This window comes from Uloborus diversus, chromosome 9, assembly GCF_026930045.1.
Source record: "Uloborus diversus isolate 005 chromosome 9, Udiv.v.3.1, whole genome shotgun sequence".
In the NCBI taxonomy this organism is placed as follows: Eukaryota; Metazoa; Arthropoda; class Arachnida; order Araneae; family Uloboridae; genus Uloborus; species Uloborus diversus.
In genome coordinates this window covers 22,661,356-22,681,514 of record NC_072739.1, presented here as the reverse complement: position 1 = coordinate 22,681,514, position 20,159 = coordinate 22,661,356, and the positions used below count along the sequence as shown (strand labels likewise).

General features: G+C 31.2%; 1 protein-coding gene across 1 annotated transcript in view; it reads right to left on the bottom strand.

The window, feature by feature from the left end:
* The window catches only part of LOC129230619 (F-box only protein 21-like), an 85,522-nt gene extending 66,531 nt beyond the window's left edge, over positions 1-18,991 (bottom strand). The window contains exons 1-7 of the mRNA XM_054865036.1: positions 18,694-18,991; positions 14,716-14,955; positions 12,739-12,863; positions 11,878-12,033; positions 9,531-9,673; positions 6,540-6,673; positions 4,857-4,995 (exon numbers count right to left, since the gene is read on the bottom strand). Of these exons, the coding sequence (XP_054721011.1) occupies positions 4,857-4,995; positions 6,540-6,673; positions 9,531-9,673; positions 11,878-12,033; positions 12,739-12,863; positions 14,716-14,955; positions 18,694-18,851 (1,095 nt within the window). The 5' untranslated portion in view covers positions 18,852-18,991. The remainder of the gene's footprint in view (positions 1-4,856; positions 4,996-6,539; positions 6,674-9,530; positions 9,674-11,877; positions 12,034-12,738; positions 12,864-14,715; positions 14,956-18,693) is intronic.
* Positions 18,992-20,159: the final 1,168 nt, after the last annotated feature.

Below are 20,159 nucleotides of genomic sequence, written 5' to 3'. Positions count from 1 at the left end.
AGTAAAACTTCTCTGGAGCGACCACTCTCCGTTCCTGAAAAAAGTGGTCGTTAATGGAGGTTGGTTGCTCTTGGAGGTCATTTTCGAACATGCAAATATAGCACCATAGTTGTTACATACCTTCTTCCTGCAGTGTATTAACCAAGAACATTATCATAAGAATGTATTTAAATAAAGAAACTTTTTTTTCTTTATTTTAAATGTAAAATATACTTTTTACATGATTTTTCTATTTAAAAACTAATAGCTTTAAAATTCGCCTGCTTCAGATTCTTTGTTTTTCTTGAAACAACTTTAGTTTCTAGTTTAGTTTTCAGCTGCAAAAATAAATTAATAATGAGTCCTTATTATTAGTGCAAGATAAGATTATCTATTTCTGTTAGAGTTTGTTGTACTGACAGCTTCTTTTTTTACTGCTAATTTCCTTTCTGATTTTTTTCTTGTGTAAGTTCAAGACTTCTGCATGCAGGCCCGTAGCTAGAACTTTGTTAAGGGGGGGGTCCAAGGTTGCACGAACTTCAAAAGAGGAGGCATGCTAAAGCAGAATTAGTAGCTGATAATTACACAAGACTAAGATAAATCCAATTAAAACTGATCATTAAAATATGATAATAATTTAAAATTAATTAAATAATTGAAATTAATAGAGTCATTAGTTAAAATTAGTTAACAAAAAGTTTATGTTAAGTGGTAAATTAATTATTGTCAGTTTAAATTAACATTAAACTGAAGGTTATCACATACAAAGTTTCCAAATATGGGTGAACCTTTGTCCTCCTGAAAATAAGTGATATATTTTCTATTAATAAAAAGGGCACAATAAAAGAAAAACGGAAAACGAAAACTGTTCTAGAAATTACTTGGAAAATGCATGCGATAATTTAATAAAATATTAAAGCTTTGTAATATATTTCAACAAAATATGTACATTTGTACTTATGCCATTTTATTTGAAAACTAGAAAGTCACCCGTCAAGGCATGACGGGTGAAAATTGCTTCAACTCTTCTTCATTTGAACGAAGCAATTGCCTGTTTGGTGATACTTTGATGGTTGAAATTTTAACTCTAACACCAGTGGATTAACCCTAAACTCAAGTAGATAGCGTTCATTATTTTCGTTTCTTCATTCCTCTGAGATGACACAGTCTTACCAGTAAAACTGTTCAAGTTACCGGATCGAGTTCAGCCTTGTCACAATAAAGTCTTTCTCTGCATGTTAAACATTACTAAAACATATTATCGAATTACATATCATGCCGTGGTGCGAATTCATTGTTGAAACACGCGGGTTACTCGATCATCGGCATTATTTGTATGAGGATAAATAAATCTATATCTATGGAGTCGAATGTATAACTATATGAATGTTACATAACGTAACCCTGTCCAATTTGAACAACATTTCAGGCAAAATCCCACAACTCTCTCAACGAAAATATTAACAAGGTTTCATTTAAAAAGCTTGAATTGGTTTTTATTTATTTACATTTATAATATTCTTTTGATAACACGAAATAGAATGATATTTCCAATCTTATCCGTTTTCTAATTATCATTCCTAATCATCAATTAAAAGCTTGAACAAACTATTAACTCTTTGAGGGACGGAGGCTTCCTTTGTTGCAACCATTTTTTATATATATATATTTTCTTTCTTCAGCCAACTGACACAGTGATTTCAGTTAGCTGGAAAAAAAAAAAAAGAGAAGCAAGAAATAAATGGTGTTCTCAAGTGAAGTCGCTATTCCTAAAAAAGGGTGAAAGCTGTTCGAAAAAAATTTAAATATCGGAAAAGGCGTATTTTATCATTATTTTTTTCTTTCTAACGGGGCTGTGTTAGAGGCTTTAGCCTTTTGCGGAACAAGTGCGAACCAACGATATGGCATCCAGTCATTCATATGCCACCATTAAGGCGCGGATGTGAATGTCACAGGAAAATTTGATGCCCAGTTTCCACCAGATGGAGACATCTGAGCTCTCTTCGATGCGAAACTGCAAAAGGAATTTAATTTTGTGAAGAGTATTCACAGTCAAACGACCTAAGGGATCTTTTACATGACGATTAATGGAATGTATACCTAATGAATTAAATTAAGCATCTGTGTAATTTTATTTTAACAACATGTTGTTAATTTTAACAACATGTTGTTAATTTTAACAACAGTACATATCATATTTTACGACGCAGGTAATGATTTTTTTTCTTCAATACGATGTTAGCAAAACACTCTATTGTAAGAAATAGTAAATATCTTTAGCTTGAAGAAAAAAAGTGTTTAAAAAAAAGACAATATATAAAAGAAAAGCTCAAAAACATTTACCTCGTATTCACCTTTTTTGTTTCTTTGCTTGTAACGCAGTAAATAGCGGTAATTTTCACCTAGTAATTTATAGTTAAATGCACATGCCTGTTTTTTGTTACGTTTAATGCTACCTTCACAATTTACTAAAGATGGATGCATAGATGCTAATAATTAAATAACTCCTTAGTACAAAGCCAGTGAATAACAATCAGAAAATGTGTTCCAATGATGCAAATACAAATATGTTTTATGGAACAACATCGAATAAGATTTTTTTTCGTCAATTAAAAACTAACTTTTTCTTTTGGGATCATAGAATCACAATTCAGTAAGATTTAAAAGTAATAATTTCTAATAAATTACTTATTACATGCCTTAATATGGCCGAACTTGTAATTTCATAAACTGATCACAGTAAAATATTCAAGTAATTTTCAATTTAATTTTGCTATACAATTTTTATACCATAAAAAGTTTGCTACATCAACTTCAAGTTTTATTTATTCATTTATTTTATTTATTTTACCTTCAAACACGAATTTTTGTTTTTGGGCATTTTATATGTTCCATGATCATGCTTAAATATTGGGGGGAAAACATCAGTAAAAAATCTACGTAATTTGTTACTCAGAAAGGAGAGATGTTAAAAGTAATCTAAAAGTTCAAATAAAATTTTTATCAAAAAATAAAATGAATCTGAAATGAACCATGCCAAAAATATAAGAGTTAAAATGAAAAAAAAAAAATCAATAATTATTTTTCTCATCCTCAAACACACGAAATGTGTAGAATTTCTTTTTTCGCTGCTGGCTTAGAATCTAAAATTAGTTTTTAAATGGAAAAACACATTAACACGTAAAATTGCTCGTATTATCAAGAAAACTTTAAAAGGGAGCACTACGACTTACCTAGTTTGGGTAAACTTAATTTTCTTTTGCATACAATTTTTTGTTCAAGATATGTTTCCTATAAGTATGACATAGATAAAAACTGCGTGTTAAAACAGAAAAGAATCGGAATTCAATTACTGATTCACCAGGAACGCACCTCACTCTGACTGTCTTTCGTACAACATGCGTCTACGAAATCCACGAAAATCCAAAAAGAAAAGAGAAAGAAATAAAGAAAACCACGCCAATGAGAATGTGGGATACGGCGGAAGTGGCAATAAATGCTTGTTTTTACTTTGCCAATGGCAATTTGATGGACCAAGGAGAGGGGCTGAATTTCAAGGTCACAGGACCCAGCTGGTTTGAAAGTCGAAAGGGACATTTCCCCGTTTCGGACGGAGAGGTGACACAGCAAAAAACGGACGAAAATTGGGAACCTGCAGTTGTTGCACGAGGCTCTCGTGTTCTGAATTGACTCAAGCGCTGAGAAAATTGCCGATTACTGGGAATATTTAAGGGGAGAATGCTGCCTTTTATAAAATTATTGTCTTTCGGAAAATTTTTGTTGATGCGAGATGCAACAACTGAGAAAAAAGGAGAGGAGTCTTTCAGGAAGGGGGGGGGTCCGGACCCCATGGACCCACCCCTTGGCTACGTCCTTGCTGCACGTTTCTTGAGCGTAAGATTGCTCAGTTTTTCGAAATTCTGAAAGTGATGTATGGTATGGTGATAAAAAGCAGAATGCAAATTTACTGAAACCAACTCTTGAGCTTTCAAAGGGACTAAAAATAGATTCGGTTCACTCTGATGAAGTAGGAATGCTCCCTTCTAACCCCCCCCCTCACCCGTAAGCAACCAAGAAATTCCAAGAAACAACCTTTTAACAAAGTTCTATTCTTATCAACCTCCCTCAATGAAAGGTGCACACTTGACTTGCCTTGAGATTTTCATGTGCCACCTTAGCTTCCCCTAGGGTCCGAAAAACAACGCACTCCTTTTTATGACTTTAACGAGGTTCCAAGCAGAGAGAGCAAGAAAGGAACACGTTTGGACCCACTGGAGAATAGATTTTAATCCCTTATTCTGGTTTCTTTCCACCTTTGTTAATATAAGAAAACTGTTCCGTGTCCATATGAGCTTTATTTTCTATTGCTTTTCTTCTATTGTCTCTCTCTTTTTGAGTTTTCTCTAACAAAAATTCTGGTATTTTTTAATGCTGAGGTTTACGATTTGCCGGTCGTTGTGAGAGGTTTCAATGGTCTTTCCCAGAGGTATTTTAACATTAGTCATATACGGGGAAAATTCGGTGCCTCAGAAAAGTGGTCGTTAATGGAGGTGGTTGCTCAGATGTAGAAGTTTCACTGGAACAGTAAATTAATAATAACACCAACAAATAGAGAAAACTATACAAACTTTGAATGCAGAGTTGGTTTTTTGCTTTACGAAATAGAAAAAAGTTCCTAATAATGATCGAAGTTTCTTTCAAAACAAAAGAATGAGTTTTTTTCAAAATTGCTATTGTTGGCAAATTTATAGCACAGGGTTTTACTTAAAGTTCTATACAATAACAAAATAAAGTATAAAGTAATATTTATGAGAGTTCAAAAGTATTTTCAAATTTAGTTTTTTACAAACAATTAGAGCACAAAAAACATAGCTTACTTTTACAGGGGGAACAGCTTCGTACCAGGATGAGTTAAAATTATCATAGCCTGGAACTAAATCATCTAAATCCTTTAAACTTTTCAAAGCTCCTTTCTCAAACACATCAATAAATGTGTATGCTTCATTGTCCGTACGCCTGAAATTAAGATCTAGTTATTTCACACAAATAAGGTTGAAAGGTAAATAAAGTACATAAAAATTGCTAACATTAGAAAACAATGTAAATAAAATAAAAGAAGCCTAAACTGAAAAGTATATATATATATATATATATATATATATATATATATATATATATATATATATATATATATATATATATATATATATATATTGTGTGGTGTTAGAACGTTGAAGACCACAAATTTGCAACAAATTGCAGACATGTTTGAGGGTTATACGGAACTCCTTTTCAATGTAAAAGAAGTGAGCTTATGGTAAAAACTCATAACATCTTTTTGTTGGATCATAGTTGCCTTTTTCTGCATAAAAGTAGTATTTTATTTCATCGTAAAAAAAAAAAAAAAAAAAAAACACAAAAGCATTGTTACACATTATAAAGAAATATAGAAAGAAAAAATATTTACAGTGAAATCCTGTTACAACAAACTTTAAGGGACCACAATTTTGCTTGTTATAACAAACTTCAAGCAATATAATGGAAACCAAATCGGGACTGAAAATTAGTGTCATTGTAACAGATACAGTAAGCGCCCCTTAATGTGATCACGGTGAATGTTATCATTTGCTTAATGTTATCAGAATCAAGAAGTCCCGGAACGCTTGTATGTTAACACGCGTTAAAAAAGTCGGATATTGTAATCAGTTTCTTTGTTTATTGTTATCACTTTTTCATAAACTTTCAATTTTTTCCCTGTTTTTGTTCCTCAGTTAACAGAAATACATAGGCAAACCCTGACGAGACTAACTTTCTGTGTAGCATTTTGTGGTTTTCAATAGCAGTTCAAAATTTTTCTAAGAATGAAGCTACAGAAAGTTTGCTCCCCAGTGACCACAGACTCCTCCTAAGATAACTTTCTTTTGCATCTAAAAAAATTCAGTCGCTGGACATGTTGCAGGCATTGATGTAGGACCTCCATTGTTGCCATTACTTTGTAAGCTGTAAAAGAATTGTGTCGAGATTGGAAACTAAGCGAAGTTAAATTAAAATTTAAACAACAAGCAAAACCATGCTGGAAAAGATAGAAAAGCCGAATGTGCTTTGAAACTGGTTAATGAATGTCAGGGAAAACGGTCATATTTTACTTCACCTATTACTATGTGATTCAAAATTGCATAATTTAGCTTTAACTTTTTATAATTCAGATATTTCCATTCTGTTAATTTAATAATTTATAATTCAAAACTGCGTTCAGTTGAGTCATTGTGATTTTAATTTGATGTTGCCAAAATAAATGCACCTTAATTGGAAAAAAATAATTATTTTGTGTCTCCTGGATTCTTTTCGGTTATTGTTATCAGTTGGTTATTGTTATCAAATTGTATTTGTCCCAAAGTGATCACATTAAGTGGCGCCTACTGTACTTTGTTGTACTGACATTGGTTGTAATGGGATTTCACTGTGTTATTTTATTTACGTAAAAAAAACAGAAAGTTGTAAAATCCATAAATTACAATTAAAATTAAAGTAGTCGTAAATTGACTAAAGCATAAACTTACCCAGTATGTTCCAACCACTTGAGTAAAAACTGTCCAGGAAAGCTGACAGGAAGACATGCAACACCAAGTCTAGCAGCAATATAATGATAAACAATTGAAAGAGTGATTGGAATTCCCGTTTTTTTCTGTAACACCTAAAACACAAAAAATATAAATATCAAATTACATTGAAAAAATATTACACAAAATATGTGAAGAAATCTTTTGATGGGCTTTTTTTTTCCTTAAGGGAGGAAACCAATTTAGTGGGGTTAAAAAAATTTACTTTTTTAAAAAATGTTATAAAATGTTAGTATAACTATTCAAGACTATGTTGCCAAAATTTCAACGAAAAATTTCAATTAACTCTGATGTTATGAACATTAAAGTGACTGAAGTTTCGAAAATGTTCACAGCATTTTTTTTTCTTAAATGCATTTTTCAAGAAACAAATTTTTTTCAACTGGTGGGCATTCTAGCTCTAAGAGTTATTCACCAATCGTTTTGAAAATTAGTGTGAATATTTTTTATTCAATTACAATCCCTATGAACCTACCTTTGGGATGATATTATTGATATATATTTTTTTATATATATAATGCAAGAAAGGTGAAAAAAAAAATGGTAGAAAAACATGACATTGTAATCAAACACTTCAAAAATATGCAATTTTAAATTTTTTTTGATAACAATTAGGTTCATATTCTTAGGAAATATGTTTTTAACAACAAAGAAAAATTAATGATTACAGATAAAAATTGTGGCTTTTCGGTAATGCCCACTAGCAATCAGTTTTGATTGCAACCACTCATGGACAGCAGCTTCTAACTCCACTATTTCTGGTGGAAATGACTTGAAAAAATTAAAGTGCACTTCAAAAGAGGAATGAATATCCTCTAAGTTTGAACACATTTTGATTATTTCTTCCCCCTGAAACAAATTCACAAAAAACACTAAAATTTCGGCCTCATAAACGGGTTTCCCCCTTTAACTTTAAACTAGACAAAAAGCTGATAGCTCTATTCTTCTAAAACATGTGGATATTTTTTTCTTTTAATTTGATTTGAGCTTAATGAACAAGTGATAGTATCTCCTAGTGTTATTTGAATTTTTATTTGTTGAATAAATCATTATATGCAAGAGTATTAAAATAAAATTTGAAACTGATGACACTGATGACAAGGGCAATGACTTATGTGTCAAAAAATATGTTCCACATAATCTTTTGATTGCTACTTAATTAAAAAATTTTCATCATTACACGAGCATATGATTTCTTGATAAGTATCAGTGTTCGACAACATATTTTAAGACTTCCACCTTGATTCTACTGGATAAGAGAATGCAGTAAATCTGCTATGGTAAAAATCTCATTAGAGCAAAAACTTTGGTAATCATCAACTCAAATTATATAAGAACAATGTCAACGCTCGTGATATCGGTACAACGGAATTTCCTCACAGTAAAATAGTTTTGCTAGTCCCTTGGACTTCGTTAAAACAGGATTACACTGTATTTGAATTCTATACATTTTTAACACTTAATAGCTTATGTAAAGTTAACATTAACTCATAAAATTTTTTAAAGTATATTTCTGAAAAGAAATGTTTCCAAAGGGTGATCTATTACAAAGTTTAATAATAACATAAAGTTTTAATATGGTAAAGTCTATGTTATTGCCATTATTACTTCAAAAAAAATCCTTTTTTTAAGTTCTTTATGATAGGAATTCACATTTCTCGGTTTTCAGAAATGGCAAGTATAATAAAGAAAAAAGCATGCATTAAATTTCATTTCCACAATAAAGTTTTTGACACAGAAACAGCACAGATGTCAAATAAATAATTCTTTAAAAGTCAGTAACTATCAAAAGTTAAAATGATGATTACTTCTGTTGCTATGATTTTCAACCATAGTTGGTTAGATTGTCTAATTGCAGTGCTTTGCTGTAATTTGGTAGATCGCTTTTTAAAAAGACACCTGAATTGCAGAAAGAAAAATCCTGAAGATATAAAAAAAAACTAGAGTTTTGTATCTTTAGGATAGTGCACCTTCACAAAATGCTATTAATTATTCCAAATTTTATGAAAAATAATTCAATGAAAAATGAATTCACAAAATCTAGATTCACTCAATACAATTTTGCCTACTTAGAAAGAGTTTTTAAAAAGGCATTTTGCTCTTTCGAGAAATGAAGCAAAAAGAAAATTTGCTCTTAGAATCAAATAGGTTTCCGACAACAAGTCAAGTTCATATGGACACATAAATATTTACCAGTGCACTTTTCAATGTATTTTTTTTACCACAAAACGAAATACACAAATGTAGAAACTTTTATGCTTTAAGGTATGGTTTTAACCACAACTAAATATTAAATAAATCAAAATTTTCTAAGAATACTGAAGTTTTTCAGTACGGAACAAAAAAAAGGGGGGGGGAGGGGATTTGGAGGGACCAATTGGATGAAAAAATGGACTTCAAGGAACCTGAAGGGGAAAAGGGACTTGAGCAGGCTGCTAAGACCCCAGTTTAGGTAAAGACAAAATTCCTTTACCATTGCTATGAAAACATTTCTTGCAATTTTTCTGAGGCATAAGCAACCGTAAAAATAAAAGATAATAGTGCAATGTTACCAAGCACCCAAATTTGCAGGAAACTGTGTTCAAATGCATTTTCATCCATAAACTCACTACTTTTGAATTGAAAAATGGTTCCTTATAACCCTGAAACACATATCTACAGTTTAATGCAACTTTGTACTCATTAATGCTGCATTATTACCTCTTCTTTTTTCACATGAAGGCATTAATTTATGAATTGCAAAAATACTTAAAATCAAGAATTTGGTCATTTTCCAAAAGTCAAATAATATATTTTTTAACTCAAATGCAACACATTTTTAAATACTGCTAATGTTACATCGGCGAAACAAGTTTTTCCCCTCTAGCAATAAATATTACCAGAGTGTTTTATCAGATCTAATGCATCACTTTCACAATACATCATAATTACCTTATCAATAAATGTGTTTTCAGCACAGTAAAAATCTTCTCTGTTGCCAAAATATTTCAGTTCTTCAAAAATCACAGTATTTATGCAACTCAAAACGATTTTGCATTCTGATGACGCCCATAACGAACTCGAAATATTTTCAGCTTTAAATAAAAATAAAAATTACAAAGTTTTCACAATGGATTGTACTATTGGCAGGTGAGTGGCAGCATCTACAAGAAATGAGTTTTCGAGATAACACAAATGTAAGAGGAAAAAAAACTTACAGATACTGCCACTTACTTGCCCAGGGCATACTTATGTAGAACAATTTAATAATCACATCAAAAAAAAAAAAAAAAAGAAAAAAGAATCAGGAGGGAAAAAAGAGAGAACTGAGAACTTAAATTTTGTATAGATGTAGTAAATTAGATAATAACAAACAGCCAATTAAAAAGAGAGGAACATTCAAGATTGTCCATCTCCCTTAAAGGACATGGACAATGAAATTCTTAGAAAGAATTTCTGAATGCGCTAGTGCGGGACATGCTCGTTTAAGTAGTTACTTATGTTCAAAAAAACTTGGACAGTTTATCTTTATTTTTATATTTTTATGTATCATTTCTAGTGCTAAGTGTAATAGTTTCTGAAAAATATTTTTTTTAAACCGGGATATTCTTTTATGCTAACCCTGTATATATATAAATAAGGAAAAAAGAGGATTGCAAATCAGTAATACATTTTTTTTCAAGCTTAAAATAGAACATTAAAAATAAATAAAAAAACAGATCACATACTCAAGGTAAATTTATCACAATATATTTCACAATGCAAAAATATTAGCACTTTCATTAGTTATTTGATAACAACTGTAAACATCATAATATATCATTGACTTTCAGTGAAAAACCCGAACTTTAATGCTAAAGTGAACTGGTGGGGTTTTTTTTCCTTTGATTTAGAAAAGTTTCTTTGGAACTGATGTGATATACCCCACCCTTGGCGACTTTTTCGGGTTGGCGCCAAGAAAGCGTCGCCAAGAAAACGATGTATGACGACATATGTCATACATTGTTCTTAGCGATGCTTTTTTAGCGCCAACAGGAAAAAATCAGATAAAAAAACATGATCAAAGCACTTCAGAACACAATATATATAAAAACAACATAAAAGCACAACAAAAAACATCACGAATATATGCTTCAAAAACGTACAGGGCCGGGGTTTTTTGTAAACATATTAAAATACAATGAAATAAATTATTGTATTGATTACAAGTCGAAATTAATGCATTAATTGTTTTTTCATCATTTCTCCGGGATACGAGCCCGAGGTCTCATAGTACTTTCGTAATGAGACCTCGGCTCGCCGGCCCTGCCTCGGTCTCATTACGAAAGTACTATGAGACCTCGGGCTCGCCAGGACCTCGCTCCGCTCGGTCCGTTATCCCTCCGACTGTTAATATACATTACAGTCGGAGTATGGTCACAGTTATGTATATTTTCATAGAGACACCCAAGGGTGGCTCCTTCCGTTCAGTGTACAATAATGACACAGTTTTAAGTGTGAAATATGCACCATTATTGTGCAGATTTATTAATAAAATTCAGCATTTTTAAGAGTACAACCGAAAGAACTTTCAATTGTTAACATAAAATTCAGTACCTAAAGGAGGCACGTTAATAGAATGTCTAAATAATTCGTGGCATCGATAAGAATTAACTTTTAGAACAAAATAACCGTACTATTTCTGTAAAATTAATTTACATACAGTAAAAATAAAGTTAAAAACTACAAGAACCCCTCAAGGATTTGTAAAAACAAAGAATTTTGGAAGTGAGAGGTTTTTTTGAATTCTAAAATAAAGAACTTACCTTTTTATATGGTATAAATATTCACACTCAGTCTAAAACAATACATCATATGACAATGGCACGTTACAGATACACAAAACGTTGGAGTTAACTTTTAATTAACCGTCAAGTTTGAAGAAACTGGCATTTTCTAATGTTTTTACTTCAAAACACAACTACTGAATTTAAACTAACACAAAATAAGCATTCCTGTAAGGTATATTGCACGAAACAACACCACGTATCTCTCCTACGTGAAACCCAAACAACCCAAGTAAACAAGTTTGAACAGATCTGTAAGATTGCCTTCGGGTTGCTAAACACAGGTTAGTTTGGCCAGGGATGCCATGCATAAAAAATAATCGCCTCATTGGCAAGAAAAATATTTTAATTTTGTGCAAAAAAATCGAATGTCGCCAAATGGGGGGGTATATCACATCTGTACCGTTTCTTTTTTTCTTTTTTCAAATTTTAAATAACTTTTTTTAATCGAAGATATTATTATGCATACTTACAGGGCAGCAACAATCCTCGAGCAACAACAGGATGCCTCGGAGATATTGCCTTTACTTTTGCAAAAACTAGATCTACTATATCATTTAGCTGAGGTATAACATCTTTTGTACAGTGAATACTGGTAGGCTGACACCATTGTGAAATCATGCAAGCTCCTAAAAAATTTTAAGTAAAATTACAAAAACTGATCAAAAACAATTCACATAACTAAAACATTAAAAAAAGATTTTTATGGAATGACAAAAGGCCTTAAACTAATGTTTCATTATATTTTCCAAGTTATTAAACATGCATTCATACCAACTTTTAGCAAGATTTCAACACCTATGTCTGTTCAAAACCTTAAGAGAAAAATATAAGCATGGAAAATTGCCTATGTCTAGAAGTATTGTTAAGGGTTTTGCGATAATTTCTTCCGTTCTACTATTTTTTTGGCCAAGAAATTGTACACACATTTACAAAATGTTACTTTTCATATGATTTCCACTATACATGACAAAAAAAAAATTAGGATTCTTTACTCTGGTGATAATTATAAATTTTACATTATATTTCAAACATTAAAACTAAATAAACAAACTTTCTCACAAAATGATTTAAATTATCCTTTGCTAATGAAATAATAAACATAGGGCATCAAACAAAGTATTTCAACAGACACAATTTCCTTTCAGGTAAGCAAGCAAGAGGTTTTAATCAAAATTGAAAGATTAAAAAACTGAATCTTTAATTTTGATTAAAAACTGAAAAATCAAACTTCAAAAGAAAGATATGGAAATTGTCTGGAATTTAGCAAAAATCTATCAACTATTAACAAAAATATATGCCATCGACATCAAGTAGTCTCAAAATGTATTTACCTTCGATCAAGGATATATTTTCAACAGGTTGTGCTAAAAACTTTCTCCATAGGACTTCTAACTGCTTATGTCTTATAAAACGCAATGCTCTTTTAGCATAGTACTTCTGAGTTAAATTCAAGTGACTGAAATAAGAATATATTTAGTTAAAAAATGAGAAGAAAGAAAGAAAAAGAAAAATGTAAATAAAAGTACAGATTCAGAAAATTAAAATCATAAAAAATGTGAATGAACTATGTGGTGAAGGTAAAGGATTTAAAACACAAGTTTTTAAATGACTACAATCAAAAACTAAAATTTCTTAAGCAGATCAGTTAAACTAAGAACGGCTATTTGTCTGACTTGAAATTTTTTTACATGATAATACAAACTTAAATATTACAAAAGTGTGAGGAAAACTATGGAAATAAAACGGGATAATCTTAAATAAACTAATACATATTATTTGGAAACTAATTACCCTGTGACTGGATTTGAAAAGAATTATTTACTAAGTATGGCATGTTTTCATTAGACATGTCACATTACTACTAGTTTATTTTTTTGATTGTGTCTTTGGCTAAATATTAAGCTTTTTTAATCTTTTAAGAATTATTTTTAACTTTTTTTTCAAACATAGTTCTTAAGTAAAAACACAAAAACAATAGCGGAAACGAAAAACTAAGCTACTACAAAAAGACACAAATGCCAAGCAGCAGTGCAAAACCTGTGAATGACCAATGCAACAAACAGAAAATCAAAGTTGGATGGTACAATCTTAAAATTAGAACCATTTTCAAATTAAAACTAGTTTTTTTCTCATTTTTACCCACTGCAAATATACCATATCAACAAAATTTGTTGTTTTATTACTATTCTAAATGTATATTAACGACTGGTGAATTCTTTTCAAGTCTCAATAAATGCACAATATTTTCATACATGAATGTATGCAGTGTAAGACATAGATGCCAAATCCAGGTGCTAAATTTGACACCTAAAGTTTTGGATCACATTGAAGCCTTTTTTCTCTTTCTGACTTATTGTAATTGAGACTCGTGATTGGCTCAAAGAATATATCAGTAAAAAGTAATTTTCATGCTATTAATTTCATCTTTTGTGTATTTTACAAATATGCTATCAGCAGAGTGTAACATACAGCAGTGCATATCAGCAGTGTTTAGTAAAAAATATATATATTTGGATACACAAAAGTGATTCATTAAAAATGGTACATAAGTTGCTTGTTTGAAGCCTAGAAATGTATATTAGGCTTCATCAAAATGCCTAGATTTTATCTTATTTCGAGAACCGAGTGTATGAAAATCCTCCATGACCGACTGTAAAAATTATAATTACTTTTATCCTTTAATTGCTATTAAATGTTTTGTTGGTTTCCAAAAAACTCAGCTTCATGCACACAAGCATTTTTCTTCTCTATAGTGGAAGCATTGACCTACAAATGAATTTCTATTTTTTCTCTGAAAGTAAGGGAGTCAACTTACAAGCAAGTAACATGGTATTTACCATTGCTTCACTTATGACTCTGCAGAAGATTGCTGTAACCCCCCCCCCCCTACTTTTTAGCCCAGAGCATCTCATCCTTCCTACAGTCTCAAAACAGAGAATAAAATAAATAGAGTAATTAATATTGCTAAAAATTATTTTGTCCCCTACATCTGTAACAATTGAGTCAGTGAGAAGCAAAGGGATGCAAGTGCCAAAATTAAAAATTTGGAAATAACTAGTATAAATGGTAGGTGAACCTCTATTCTGTTTTGGTGCAAGAGATTGTACTAGTAGCCCTCCTACTGATATACAACATGATTTAGAAAAAACTTTTTAATGAAAGCTTACTTAGGACAAGAACTTCAAACGCATTTTACTCAAAACTTGAAAATGTCCATTTACATCCCTTTGCTTCATACTGCCTCAATTTGGCAAAATCATTAAAGTTTGAATTAATGAAGACTAAGTAAATAAAATAATAAACATCACCTATTAGGATCATTAATAATACACTCAAGCTCATCAATTAAAATGTTGTATGCAAATGGGTGATCCTCACAGACTGCATGGATTTGGAAAAATGCATCATTTGATACATTATCTTGGTGATAGTATTCCTCAGACAGTATATCCAACTTTTGAGCCACAGATACTTTATGATGAAAGCGCAATCGATATTCGTTTCTCCAGTCTGTGTCGGAAGGGAAGAGTGGAAAGAGGTCTGGCCATCTAAGAGCAAACAATTGGAAATTAATGCAATTTGTAGTTATTCAGGGAAAAACATTAATTAAACAAACCAGGAAAAACATTACAAATACCGCACGATGAGAGTTCAACTCCCTCCCGCCCCCCCCCCCTCATTTGGCGACATCCGATTTTTTGCACAAAATTGAAATATTTTTCTCGCCAATGACGCGATAATTTTTCAAGCATGCAATCATGGCATCCCAGGCGAAACTAACCTGTGTTTGGTAACCCGAAGGGCATCTTAGATCTGTTCAAACTTGCTTACTTGTTAGTAAACAAGTTTGAAGAAACTTGTCAGTTTCTTCAAACTTGAACGTTAATTAAAAGTTAACTCCGACGTGGTGTGTACCTGTAACGAGCCATTGTCATATGATGCATTGTTTTAGACTGAGTGTGAGGATTTATACCATAAAAAGGTAAGTTCTTTATTTTAGAATTCAAAAAAAAAAAAAAAACTCTCACTTTCCAAAATTCTTTGTTTTTACAAATCCTTGAGGGGTTCTTGTAGTTTTTAACTTTATTTTTACTGTATGTAAATTAATTTTACAAAAATAGTCCGGTTATTTTTGTTCTAAAAGTTAATTCTTATCAATGTCACGAATTATTTAGACATTCTATTAACCTGCCTCCTTTAGGCACTGAATTTCTGAAAATAAGTTGACTCCAGCATTTTATAAAAATATAAAGGTGTTATTTTATGTAAAATATAATAGGTATTTTGAAAGCATGTCTGGATAGCAAATAAATATATGGTATTTTTGTATTATTTATGCTTAGGATGTTCTGTTGAGACATTTCTACTTTTCATACGTCGAAAATTTGAGTAACTAAGCGCTTTTTTGGCTGAAATAGTTATTGATTTTGGAGATGTTTTCCGCTTTAAACATCGCAATTTGAATCGCTTTGCTCTTTTTAGCAGAGTATGAGAAAAGTTTTTGTTCGATGAAATGCATGTTGGGAAATAGCTTTTATTTCTATTGGTACATATTTCATTGGTGAGCTGTTATAGTAATTTGTCAATTTAAGCATTTTAAATATTTTCTAGACATTGTTCTTTGTGTACAAAAACTTTCTAGTTTCTGGTATTTTTGAAGCGTATATTCGTGATGTTTTTTGTTGTGGTTTTATGTTATTTTTATATATATTGTGTTCTGAAGTGCTTTGATCATGTTTTTTTTTCTGATTTTTTCCTGTTCACGCTAAAAAAGCATCGCTAAGAACGATGTATGACATATGTCATCATACATTGTTTTCTTGGCGACGCTTTCTTGGCACCAACAGGAAAAAGTCGCCAAGGGTGGGATATATCACATCAGTTCCTTCACTATTTTTTGAGCCTTAATCCGAAATCCGGAAAGGTCACGGTCACGAGCATTCTGGATTTGGGATCCCATACTGTGACTTTAAAATCTAACATTTTATCATACTCTGCTGATTACAATCAGCATAGTGTGTTTAAAAAAGTATCTGCACAAACAACTCAAAACTATCTGCAAACTCATAACAGTATGTTACAAGAGAATGGCATAGATTTCAAAAATATACAAGCTATTGAGGGGGGGGGGGTCAATTTCACAATAACAGGTGGGAATTACACGTCTATGAGAGAAATTTTCTCATGGCAAATGAATGTCATTTTTGAAATTGCTTATGTACAATGGTCAATGATCCATCTTTGTGTCTGAAACTAAAAATTGGATACATTGAAAAAAGAAATAAATAAATAAATAAATAAAAACATGGAGTCATTAATAGACAATGCAAAATAATTCAGACTTCTTTAAACCATACTAAGAAACATGGGAATTTTCCATTAAAGGTACGTACATCACTTTGGTTTCGTGACTTGTGAACTTTCTCTCTTGGTGACAATGGAAAAATAGTTTAAACAGCTGGGTACCCCCCTCCCCCCCAAGAGCAAGGGCGTCCCTTTTAAATATTGCGAAGATTCCCCCAAAATCAAGAGCCCTCCAAAATAACGAGAAAAATACCCCTCAACCCCCCCCCCTTCAGGTAGGCAACCCTGGTTTAAAGCAGGGTTGGCCAGATTGGACCCAATTGGGTTGGACCCAATGGGTTTTTTTGAAAAAACCCATTTAAAAAAACCCATTATTTAGCCCACTTTTGGGTTTTTTTTAAATTTTTTGAGAAGTTTTTTAAAAAAGTAATTAATTTAATTACTTTTACAATTTAAACTTCTATTTTATTTGTTCTTCACCACAGACAATGGACATAAAAAATGAATTTTGAACTTTAATAGTATTTCTTAACTCTTAACGGCATTAAAAATACTTCAAAGATTTAAAAAATATATATTTAACTTTTATCTTTAACTGGTCAATAAATAACTCAAATTATCTTGACTAAGTCCTGTCACGTCTGGTTTTCTCAATATTTGTAGATTGTATAGAGGAAACTACTCTAGCTAAAAGGCTTTCATGTGAATTATTTTCTGCAACCCGACATGTCACAAATTTCGAATTAACAAGTTATATTTTTTTTAGAAATTAACAGGTTTTACAAATGGTCGGACAGAAAACAGAATAGGATGTACAGTATTTTCATTATCTTACAAAAAAGTTTAATATTTCTTAATCTGTACACAGAAATAGAAAAACAGGCAACATAAAATTCAAAGAAATGTCTTGATTAAGCTGGAATTCAGTAAATAGGGATTTAAACTACTTGAGGTTCTACAGTGGTTTTGCATAAAAAAATTAAATACAATAAAGTAAAAATGCAAAAAAAAATAGTAGTAATTAAAAACGAACAATAGATTTTATCACTCAAGAAGTAATTTTGCCTTAACTGTTGGTAATCATGGAAACTAAAAAATCTGAAACTTCACCATTCTTGGGTTTCGTCGTCTTTCATACTCTTCTTCAGAAAACGCTGAATTTTAACTAGTTTTCCAGCTTTTTTTACCCCAAGACAATTCTTGTGCTTTGTTCATATACTTACACTACAATATGCTACAAGTACCCTACATTTTCCCTAAAAAAAGACAAAAAAAACCACATTTCTTTTAAAAAACCCAGCTTTAGTTGGGTTTTATTTAAAAAAAACCCAAAAAAACCCTGGGTCCATGGGCTTTTTTTTTAAAAAACCCGGGTTTTTGCCAACCCTGGTTTAAAGTGATTGCCAATATCTACAAGTTTATGGCAGCCGAAGAATTTAGAAATTGATCGTCGAATCTCACCAACTACAAAATCTTTTGTTTTTACACCAGCAATAAATGAATTAAAATCACCAAAAAAGTGCAAACCAGGAACTTATATTATTTGTCCCAAAAAACAACTGTGCTGTTGCTGACTAGTGCTACTGACAGCGCAACTGAGTGTTATGAGATTTTAGCGGATGAGATTCCTGCAATTATTTAGCCTGGATAAGATAGTTTAAAATGGACACATCAGAGTATGTTTATTACCAAGATCAATTTTCGCGGAAATTGAAGGAATTTTTTTAGATTGAAAAAGGAAAGACATTCTAAGAAATACTCAAGCTTCAAAGAAATATTAGGCAAATTCAACAAGTACAATTTAGGCAGATATTTTAAATTATATAGTATTTTTCAGAGGATTGGTGATATTTTACTATCGTGTGTTTCTGCACTGAAAAATATAAGAACCTGGAAACTCTTGATTTCATTGCACTCTCAATGTCACAAAGATACACCAGAGTTCAAAAATACTTTAATGTTACGCAATTTGAAAATCTTACCTTTGTTCATATTTCTTTTCCCACAGTTTGTTGCTTTTAGAGACAATGTTGAAAGCTTGAGAAACACATGAAATTCTACAAATGTCCTCACCCGAAATACATTCTGAGTTCAAAATATTTTCAATGATTTCGAAAGGGAGGACAGAAAAGGAAGCCATGTTTTGTTTTTGATACTTCTTCGTGCAGATTTACGTTAGGAAAACATAGCTATAGCACTGATTACAAAATTATAAATGAGAAAGAAATTAAATCAACGTATAAAATCGTAGAAATTACGATTATTTGTTAATACATAAACAAAAACAAGAAGTACTTCTACTTCTTAGAAGCCATAAACTGGAGATGTTGCCAATTATCACTACCATATTAATTATTATAATTCATGCACTAATTTCTGTCCTTTCTGTATAAAATATTTTTAAATTATTCAATTTGTTTATTTAATGTATTTTACAAAACAATCCACTTCTTTCCTTAGTAATTTCAGTTAACTTAGTTACTTAAAACGAAACAAGTTAATGACTTAACTGTAACTGTCTAAAGCAAAACAAACAGACCGAGCTGGCGCGTAATACAAAATTTTTAATGTTTGCATTATTAATCTAAAACTTTAATACTGATATGAAACTTGTTAGATTTCAAACAAAATCATTCAAGCCATAAAAATTTCGCAGTGAAGTTTAAAAGGTACTTGGAAGTGTGCCCCAGGCGTCAATGTAACATTGAATAATAACATTTAAAAGCAGTCAAAAAAAAAAAACATTTGACAGCAAAAAAAAAAAGTCCTCCACAGCTAGAAACTCTTAGTACGTAATAATATTCGGGATTATCAGTGGTTAAGAAACTATATTTTTGTTTCAATTAACTTCTTTGTTATAAATGTAGAAAACTGCAACTTTTTATATTTATTTATTTTAATGTAGTAATTACAAACTACTTTCGAACTGCAGGCGCTACTTAACTACTTTTACGAAACGAAATTCACTGGCAGATTCAATTTAAATGCATGTACGAAAAGTTGAAGATGAAAGGAAAAACTATAAAAGAGTTTAAATAATAAATTGCTACCTTTAAACATTAGAAATTCATAAGAATATCATGTTTTACAGTGAGATCACGGACCACGTTACAGCAAATTTCAAGGAATCCCAAATTTTGTTATTTGTTGTAACAGAATTCAAGAATGCAATGGAAATCAAATCAGGACTGAAAATTTATTTTGTTGAAATGGATATTTCCTTGTTTTGGCAGAGGCAGCAATTGGGATTTAAAAGGGGGGGGGGGGAGGGATTAAAAAAAAGACAACTTAAAGCCATAGGATTTTTAGCGGCAGCAAAAAAATGAAAGAAAAAAAAATACAAAGTTTTGCTAAGGATGGTTTTTGGAGCATATGAGTGATAACTGATGCAAATTTAACAGCTGAACTCATGTTTTTCTTAAGATTTTGATGAATTATGCACACAATA